The following is a 9,943-nucleotide window of genomic DNA, read 5'->3' on the forward strand; positions in this document are numbered from 1 at the left end:
GAAATCTTCCATGTGTGTTGTCAGGATATGTTAGTCAAAGATTCAATTGTTAATTGTTTGTATATGTGGCGATTTGTAAATATAAGGGACATCACATGGGTTGGGCGGCTGGAAATCATAAGAAAATATGGAAAGTAAACATGGGATGTTAGGGAATTTGAGATACTGGGTCAATCGGTGGGCAAGGTTGGGAATGGTGAACTGTCGATTGAAATGATGATGTTTGTTAGGTAAACTTGATCATTCATATGATTTCTATTTTGGTCCAATCGCAATGTGTAAATAATTGACGTTGTCGGCTACGGTTAAATTAATTTATTATATAAGTGATATTGGGGTGACATCATGATAAATAAAAGCGGTGACCTGTAAATAACAAATCCTAAGAATTGGTACTAAATTTAGTCAAAGGTAATGTAAACCTATTGGTAGAGTGGGCGGCCACTTGAAGGTGATTGGTTTTGGGCTTGGCCCAGTGATATTAAGGAACTGATCAAGGAGGGTGGCGGCTTTATATTTTGCTCAGGTACTAAATCATAGGTGAAGGGGGGTCATGTGGGGTTTGGGCGGCTAGTGATGGCCATTGGTTAAGGGTTTGGCCCAATAACGTTAAAGAAGGTTCACCTCACTATATTTGACTAACAATATTAACGGTCCAATAACTAGAGACTTGGGCGGCATTTTTTGGTATTTAGTGCATGTGCATTGATAGTTTTGATCATGTGTGTGCTTGTATCCGAATTTCATGTTTTAATTTGCTAGGTCCGACTTTTGTGAACTGTTGTGGCCCGAGTTTTATAGCATATCGTCCAAGTTTAACTCCTGTTATATGTTGCCCGAGTTTCTTTAGATAATAACCTCCGAGTTCTTGTTTAGGTGAGTGTGTGTCCGAGGTTGGCAATAGGTCAGGGTGGTCCGACTTATAAGTGGAAGCCCCCCCCTCCTTTCATCTCTTGTCCGACTTTCTTTGAGGTGCTTTGTCGTAGTGTATTAACATTGTTAGTATGATTACTCTAAGGGTTGTCAACTCCTGTTAGTTTACATGTTTTTGTCGAGCATGTTAATGAATAACGATATTACAGCAACTGTGAAAAGCACGTGTGCGAAACATGAATGTTATGAATATGACAACCTGTTTATGTGATGCATGATGTTAATTACCAAACAATATATGATATGAACTTGCATGCGAATCTTTATGATCTTGGACTGATTTCGTATAACTGCACGCTATAGGACTTAACTAATCACTTGTGAGTGCATAACCTAGCATACCGAGCAAACCAAGGTGAGTTCACACTCCTACTAAGGCATGGGATTCCCGGGTCGTGGGAATGGGTTAAAGGTTTCAATTGACTTAGAACGTACAAATGCTTTTCCTAGACTATCACCTATCATGGTCCTCGGATGTCAGGACGGTTCCGTAGGTTAGGATAACACCTACGTGGTCATATGCAAATTACTGCCTCGGATGTCAGGCACGCACGTAAAACCTACGTGTACGCATTACTTACTTCTATCCTCGGTACAAAGGATACGTACGTGAAACCCACGTACACCCCCGCGTCTCCTATCCTCGGTTATGAAGGATACGTACGTAAAACCTACGTACACCCCATACGCGCTACTGTTCTTGGATGAAGAACAGGGATGATACGAGTAGTTGATACGAATAGTCTAGTGGTCACATAACATGGGAAGCCCCCACCTATATAACTTACTATCGGCCCAGTAGAGCCACCCTTTACTTACTGTTACGCACTTACTTACTGTGAACTCGCTCAACTAGTTTGTTGATCATTCTGTTACATGCCTTGCAGATCGTTAGGTACATGGAGCTTGCACAAAGAGGAGCCGGTCGTTGTGGACAAGGATCGTATTACTTTGTTAGACACTTATGACATTTCAGTATTTTAACTTGGGTTTACAACAATGCTTCCGCTACTTAAACAATGTTTGGTTTTTGAAACATCAATCATGTCATGATGATTTACATTACTTACTTTTATTATTAAATGCTATGTTTGATATGATTGATGGCTTGATCCTGGTCACGTCACGCTCCCAAGCGGTGATACTCCGCGTGTGGATTTTGGGGGTGTGACAGATTGGTATCAGAGCCATTGGTTATAGAGAACTTGGTTTTAATATGGGAAAACGTTTTTATTAAAACCGGACTATAACCAGAACAGTGCTCTCAACGATCCACAACGACGCTTCGCTCCACGTGCAAGACTCGACATTCTAGGTAATAAGGTTTATGTTTATTGCCTACATGCTAGAATTGCATAGAACTTTGCTCGTAGTATGCTTACATTACTTTGCTCACTACTTGGTACTGCTTAAGAACACCTATGTGCCTACACTTTTCTGTCATCGCACTACTCGCGAACCATTCATACTTGTGCTACCTTTACTGTTCGATCATGTCTGGACGTGTTAACATGACTCAAGCCCAGTTGACGGCTCTCATTAACGAACAAGTTGCTGCGGCGCTTGCAGCCGCACAAGCAGGAGGTATAACCTGCTATTCTAGACCTATCCTAGGATGTTAGATCCTACTCTTGTGACCCAACTCTCGCGCTTAACCTTGACCTATCTTTCTCGCGCTAACCTGGTGGAACGCGCAAGTTCAGATATTAGGGTTGGCAGCTGCTAACGCCACCCCCTGGAACGAATTCAAAGAACGCATTGAAAGGGAATACTGCACGCGTGATGACATCCACAAGTTGGATGTGGAGCTTTACCATTTGAAAATGACGGGGTCAGAAACTGAAGCTTATACGAAACGGTCGAACGAACTGGCCATCTTGTGTTCAACCATGGTGGACCCTCCAAGCAAGCGTATCGAATTGTACCTCAAGGGTCTAGCCTCAACAATATCCAGGACATTCAGCGTCTTACTCATCGCCTCACGGATCAGGCAGTGGAACAGAACAGGCTGCCTAGTTGTATCAGCGCTATTACTACCGCTACCACTCCTGCTACTCCCGCTACTCCTAGTGACAACAAGCGGAAATGAGATGGGTATTCCAGCAAGGGTTCAGCTACCGTTCAGTCTCAAGCACAGCAGCAGCGCAAGAATAGTGATCACCAGAGCCGAGTCAGCCAACTTCTGGTGGTCAGGGGCAGGGTGGATATCGGGGAATTCACCCAATGTGTAACTAATGCAACAGACACCACGGTGGTTAGTGCAACGAGGGACGTTGCCAGAGGTGCCTCAAGATGGGCCATGAAGCTAAGGATTCAGGAGTCCACGGCCTGCAAATCGGAATCGCCAGCAGCAACAGCAAGCAGAAATCCTATGCAAAGAAAAGAAGTTGGAAGACCACCCAGTTGTACACGACTTTCCTCAGGTGTTTCCTAAAGATTTACCTAGTCTACCGCCTCATCGTCGGGTCGAATTTCAAATCGAGCTTGCTCCAGGAGCAGCACCCATAGCTCGAGCACTGTATCGCTTAGCTCCACCAGAATCGGAAGAACTATCGACGCAGCTACAAGAACTCTTGGATACCAATTATCTGTGGAAAAGAAGGATGGCACCTTCAGGACGTGAAATTGACTACGGTGAACTGAACAAGGTCACAGTGAAGAACCGTTATCCTCTTCCGCGCATTGATGACTTATTCGACCAGTTGCAAGGGTCGAGTTACTATTCCAAGATAGACTTGAGATCAGGGTATCATCAGTTGAGAGTCCGGGATGAGGACGTCTCCAAAACTGCATTCAGAACTCGCTACGGTCACTACGAGTTTCTCGTCATGCCATTTGGGTTAACGAACGCGCCTGCCGTATTTATGGACCTTATGAACCGGGTGTGCAAACCCTACCTAGACAAGTTCGTCATAGTATTGATCGACGACATTCTGATTTACTCCAAGAGTCAGGAGGAACACGAGCAGCATCTTCGCCTTACTTTGGAACTTCTTCGAAAGGAACAGCTGTACGCCAAGCTTTCTAAATGTGACTTCTGGCTCTGTGAAGTCCACCAACGGAAATACACCAATTCTTGGGTTTGGCGGGTTACTACAGACGGTTTATCAAGGATTTCTCGAAAGTCGCTCAACCGCTTACACTACTGACACAGAAGGGTGTCACCTACCGATGGGACAACACGCAGGAAACTGCTTTCCAGCACTTAAAGGATAGACTTTGCAGTGCACTTATCCTCTCATTGCTAGAGGGCACAGATGACTTCGTGGTTGATTGTGACGCATCCATCCAGGGTCTTGGATGTGTGATTAATGCAGCGCGACAAGGTTATTGCTTACGCTTCACGGCAACTCAAGATTCATGAACGGAACTACACGACGCACGATTTAGAGCTGGGAGCTGTTGTTTTCGCGCTTAAGATGTGGCGACACTACCTGTACGGTACCAGGTGCACGATTTACACCGATCACAGGAGTCTCGAGCATATCTTCAAGCAGAAGGAATTGAATGTGCGTCAACGGAGATGGGTTGAACTACTGAACGACTACGAATGCGCCATCAAGTATCATCCAGGCAAGGCCAATGTTGTGGCCGACGCCCTCAGTCGAAAGGACACCTTACCTAAGCGCGTGCGAGCGCTACAGCTTACTATTCAGTCCAGTCTTCCTGCTCAGATACGATCTGCTCAGATAGAAGCATTGAAACCCGAAAACGCCATGGCTGAAGCCTTACGCCTACTATGTATCGGGGCGTATTTGGGTCCCACTTTATGGCGGTTTACGAGAGCTTGTGATGGTCGAAGCACACAAGTCTCGCTACTCGGTACATCCAGGGTCAGACAAAATGTACCACGACATCAGAACTACTTATTGGTGGCCTAGTATGAAAGCCCACATCGCCACCTATGTTGGCAAGTGCTTGACCTGTGCAAGAGTCGAGGTTGAATATCAGAAACCCGCAGGCCTACTTCAACAGCCTAAGATACCTCAATGGAAATGGGAAGAAATTTCCATGGATTTCGTTACAGGCCTACCTAGATCTCAGCGTGGGAACGATACAATATGGGTAATCGTGGATCGACTCACCAAGTCTGCACACTTCCTAGCTATAAAGGAAACGGATAAGTTCTCCACTCTCGCGGACATTTATCTTAAAGAAGTTGTTTCGAGGCACGGGGTGCCCACCTCCATCATCTCGGATCGGGATGCACGATTCACGTCAGAACCCTGGCAAGCGATGCACAAAGCGTTTGGCTCTCGTTTAGACATGAGCACAGCATATCACCCTCAGACGGATGGGCAGTCTGAGCGCACAATTCAAACTCTAGAAGACATGCTTCGAGCGTGTGTTATCGATTTCGGCAACGGCTGGGAAAAACACCTCCCTTTAGTGGAGTTCTCGTATAATAACAGTTACCATACCAGCATTCAAGCCGCTCCATTCGAGGCATTGTACGGACGTAAATGCCGGTCACCTCTCTGTTAGGCAGAGGTGGGGGATAGTCAAATTACGGGTCCAGAGATTGTAGTGGACGCCACAGAAAAGATTGCACAGATACGACAACGCATGGCGGCAGCACGCGACCGTCAGAAAGCCTACGCGGACAAGCGTAGAAAGCCATTGGAATTTGAGGTCGGGGACCGGGTTTTATTGAAAGTTTCACCCTGGAAGGGTGTGGTTCGATTTGGTAAACGAGGCAAACTCAATCCACGGTATGTTGGACCGTTCGAAAGCATTGAAAGAATAGGCAAAGTGGCCTACAAACTGAACCTACCAGCTGAACTCGGTGTAGTTCACAATGTTTTTCACGTGTCGAATCTGAAGAAGTGCCTGTCAGATGAGACCCTCATCATTCCTTTAAGGAACTCACTATCGACGAGCGGTTGCAGTTCGTCGAGGAGCCAGTTGAAATCACGGACCGGGATGTTAAGGTCCTCAAACACAAGAGAATCCCTCTTGTACGAGTTCGTTGGAACTCCCGACGTGGCCCAGAGTACACCTGGGAACGCGAAGACCAAATGAAAGAAAAGTACCCCCAGTTATTCGAAACCAATGCAACCACTACTGAGGCTGAAGCTACTACTACTGAATTTCGGGACGAAATTCCAAATCAACGGGGGGATGATGTGACACCCCAGGAAAACCAGTGAACACTACAACTTACCTAGCTTCCCCAGGGAGTGCGTACCAAATTTCGGGACGAAATTTCTTTTAAGTTGGGGATAATGTGACAACTCGAGTTTCCATCCCCGGTATAATTTCGTACGAATTGTTTTAGTTGTTTACTTACGCGACTTGTTTGTTTTACAGCGATACACCTTCTAATATGTTAAACCGTGTTTGATTGATATGATATATATTGTGTGCATTAAGCGTATTTAACATAATGTTGTAATGTGTATAAATAATAGTGTATCGTATTAATATTGTGTTCGTGCGATCTGTTTTCCGCACATCGTCTACATTGTATTAGAATTAAACTATTGGGGTCGGTTACTTTGTAGTCATTGTGGGCCGATGTTATGTGTTTAGCATTATTGTTTTGGGCCTTTTGTGTGGTCACAAGCCCAAACCGAGTCACCGGCCATATCTATTACTTACATAGGATAAATACATGATCCACAACTGGCAAACCCTATTCCCTCTGTGATTGGCGACGGCAGGCCCCACTCCCTCCACCTCTCTCAAGAATTTCATCAGTTGCTTTGTATTCGGTTAGTAAGTACTCGATTGTGTTATTTTGTCTAGATATGAATGATGTTTACTTTGATTTAGATTGCATGTGTAAATTGTCAGTAGCATGAAATCTTCCATGTGTGTTGTCAGGATATGTTAGTCAAAGATTCAATTGTTAATTGTTTGTATATGTGGCGATTTGTAAATATAAGGGACATCACATGGGTTGGGCGGCTGGAAATCATAAGAAAATATGGAAAGTAAACATGGGATGTTAGGGAATTTGAGATACTGGGTCAATCGGTGGGCAAGGTTGGGAATGGTGAACTGTCGATTGAAATGATGATGTTTGTTAGGTAAACTTGATCATTCATATGATTTCTATTTTGGTCCAATCGCAATGTGTAAATAATTGACGTTGTCGGCTACGGTTAAATTAATTTATTATATAAGTGATATTGGGGTGACATCATGATAAATAAAAGCGGTGACCTGTAAATAACAAATCCTAAGAATTGGTACTAAATTTAGTCAAAGGTAATGTAAACCTATTGGTAGAGTGGGCGGCCACTTGAAGGTGATTGGTTTTGGGCTTGGCCCAGTGATATTAAGGAACCGATCAAGGAGGGTGGCGGCTTTATATTTTGCTCAGGTACTAAATCATAGGTGAAGGGGGGTCATGTGGGGTTTGGGCGGCTAGTGATGGCCATTGGTTAAGGGTTTGGCCCAATAACGTTAAAGAAGGTTCACCTCACTATATTTGACTAACAATATTAACGGTCCAATAACTAGAGACTTGGGCGGCATTTTTTGGTATTTAGTGCATGTGCATTGATAGTTTTGATCATGTGTGTGCTTGTATCCGAATTTCATGTTTTAATTTGCTAGGTCCGACTTTTGTGAACTGTTGTGGCCCGAGTTTTATAGCATATCGTCCAAGTTTAACTCCTGTTATATGTTGCCCGAGTTTCTTTAGATAATAACCTCCGAGTTCTTGTTTAGGTGAGTGTGTGTCCGAGGTTGGCAATAGGTCAGGGTGGTCCGACTTATAAGTGGAAGCCCCCCCCTCCTTTCATCTCTTGTCCGACTTTCTTTGAGGTGCTTTGTCGTAGTGTATTAACATTGTTAGTATGATTACTCTAAGGGTTGTCAACTCCTGTTAGTTTACATGTTTTTGTCGAGCATGTTAATGAATAACGATATTACAGCAACTGTGAAAAGCACGTGTGCGAAACATGAATGTTATGAATATGACAACCTGTTTATGTGATGCATGATGTTAATTACCAAACAATATATGATATGAACTTGCATGCGAATCTTTATGATCTTGGACTGATTTCGTATAACTGCACGCTATAGGACTTAACTAATCACTTGTGAGTGCATAACCTAGCATACCGAGCAAACCAAGGTGAGTTCACACTCCTACTAAGGCATGGGATTCCCGGGTCGTGGGAATGGGTTAAAGGTTTCAATTGACTTAGAACGTACAAATGCTTTTCCTAGACTATCACCTATCATGGTCCTCGGATGTCAGGACGGTTCCGTAGGTTAGGATAACACCTACGTGGTCATATGCAAATTACTGCCTCGGATGTCAGGCACGCACGTAAAACCTACGTGTACGCATTACTTACTTCTATCCTCGGTACAAAGGATACGTACGTGAAACCCACGTACACCCCCGCGTCTCCTATCCTCGGTTATGAAGGATACGTACGTAAAACCTACGTACACCCCATACGCGCTACTGTTCTCGGATGAAGAACAGGGATGATACGAGTAGTTGATACGAATAGTCTAGTGGTCACATAACATGGGAAGCCCCCACCTATATAATTTACTATCGGCCAAGTAGAGCCACCCTTTACTTACTGTTACGCACTTACTTACTGTGAACTCGCTCAACTAGTTTGTTGATCATTCTGTTACATGCCTTGCAGATCGTTAGGTACATGGAGCTTGCACAAAGAGGAGCCGGTCGTTGTGGACAAGGATCGTATTACTTTGTTAGACACTTATGACATTTCAGTATTTTAACTTGGGTTTACAACAATGCTTCCGCTACTTAAACAATGTTTGGTTTTTGAAACATCAATCATGTCATGATGATTTACATTACTTACTTTTATTATTAAATGCTATGTTTGATATGATTGATGGCTTGATCCTGGTCACGTCACGCTCCCAAGCGGTGATACTCCGCGTGTGGATTTTGGGGGTGTGACACTTTTGGCCAGCCTGATATTGCACCTATTGACCCTGAGCTGATTCCTGATCCTGACAATGTCCCGTTTGGTTTACCTGATACTGCACCTGTTGTTCCAGAGCAAGTACCTACACCTATTGATCCTCCATTTGTTGAGCCACTCATTCCACCACCTCCACCCGCTGATGTTGCTTCCCTACCCCCTGTTGAACCTGATGTTCACCACACTGACCTAACGATTGTTTTCCTCCAGGACATTCCCGCTCCCCGATCACGGGAGGGTACTTCGGGCCAGCCCCCGAGTTTTGACCCATTTGCTTCAGCAGCTTTCCCTCCGATCCCACAGTCGACACCTTTCACTCCTTTCACATCTACACCGCTTGATGAGCCATTTCGATGGTTTCTGCCCTATGCCATGCCAATCTCAGACCCCTACCATCCCTCACACAATGGAGGCTACACACAGGATGAGTTGCTTTTGTCGCTGTAGTTGAAGTTTGAGATCTTGAGTCGCAGAGTTCTGGAGCTTGAGCTGACTCCTCAATGTCCTTCACCTTGTCCCTATCAGTCTACTTTTGTTCCTCCACATTCATCGTCATCTCCTTTGCACATCCACCTGCTGCTCCTGCACCTATTTCGGGTTTTGAAGTCCGCTCCCTTGCTGTCGAGCAGCAGATTAGCTTTTTGCTTCGTCGTGTGTATGAGCTCAAGGAGGAGCTCGCACATGTTCGCAGTTTGCTTTTCTTCCCTCCTCCTCCGCCATCAGCACAGTAGCTTTTTGGTCTTATGCATCACTTTTGGTGAGAGCACTACAATTGAGCCGAGATTGTGAAGACTTTGTAGACCGCTTTTTGACTATGATATTTCTGTATATTGACAGACTCATTGGACAAAGGTAGAGCGACCCTATGCCCCTTTTGATGTGATACACTCGGTGAACAATGTAACTTGTGGTTGGTAATTAATGAAAGCTCAATCATCACGTTCTCACTAAACACTTTGTTGGATTACATGTTCATACTATGATTGTGTTGTTCCATGATTGTTTGATATGATGATTGCTTATATATATGAACATACGATCGCTAGACAACTATCTATTTATTTGACGAATAAGACCTG

General features: G+C 44.4%; 1 protein-coding gene across 1 annotated transcript; it reads left to right on the plus strand.

The window, feature by feature from the left end:
* The first annotated feature begins 3,536 nt into the window (after positions 1–3,536).
* Positions 3,537–9,311, plus strand: LOC110931437 (gibberellin-regulated protein 14-like). Its single transcript, XM_022174830.1, has 2 exons — positions 3,537–3,581; positions 8,853–9,311. The coding sequence occupies exons 1-2, from the start codon at positions 3,537–3,539 to the stop codon at positions 9,309–9,311; spliced, it is 504 nt and encodes a 167-aa protein (XP_022030522.1).
* Positions 9,312–9,943: the final 632 nt, after the last annotated feature.

Source organism: Helianthus annuus, chromosome 3 (genome assembly GCF_002127325.2).
Source record: "Helianthus annuus cultivar XRQ/B chromosome 3, HanXRQr2.0-SUNRISE, whole genome shotgun sequence".
In the NCBI taxonomy this organism is placed as follows: Eukaryota; Viridiplantae; Streptophyta; class Magnoliopsida; order Asterales; family Asteraceae; genus Helianthus; species Helianthus annuus.

Coding starts and splice junctions, on each gene's coding strand:
- LOC110931437 (XM_022174830.1), top strand. CDS start 3,537: ATGGCACCTTCAGGACGTGAAATTGACTACGGTGAACTGAACAAG. Junction 3,582..8,852: donor ACTACGGTGAACTGAACAAG/GTCACAGTGAAG, acceptor ACTTTTGGCCAG/CCTGATATTGCACCTATTGA.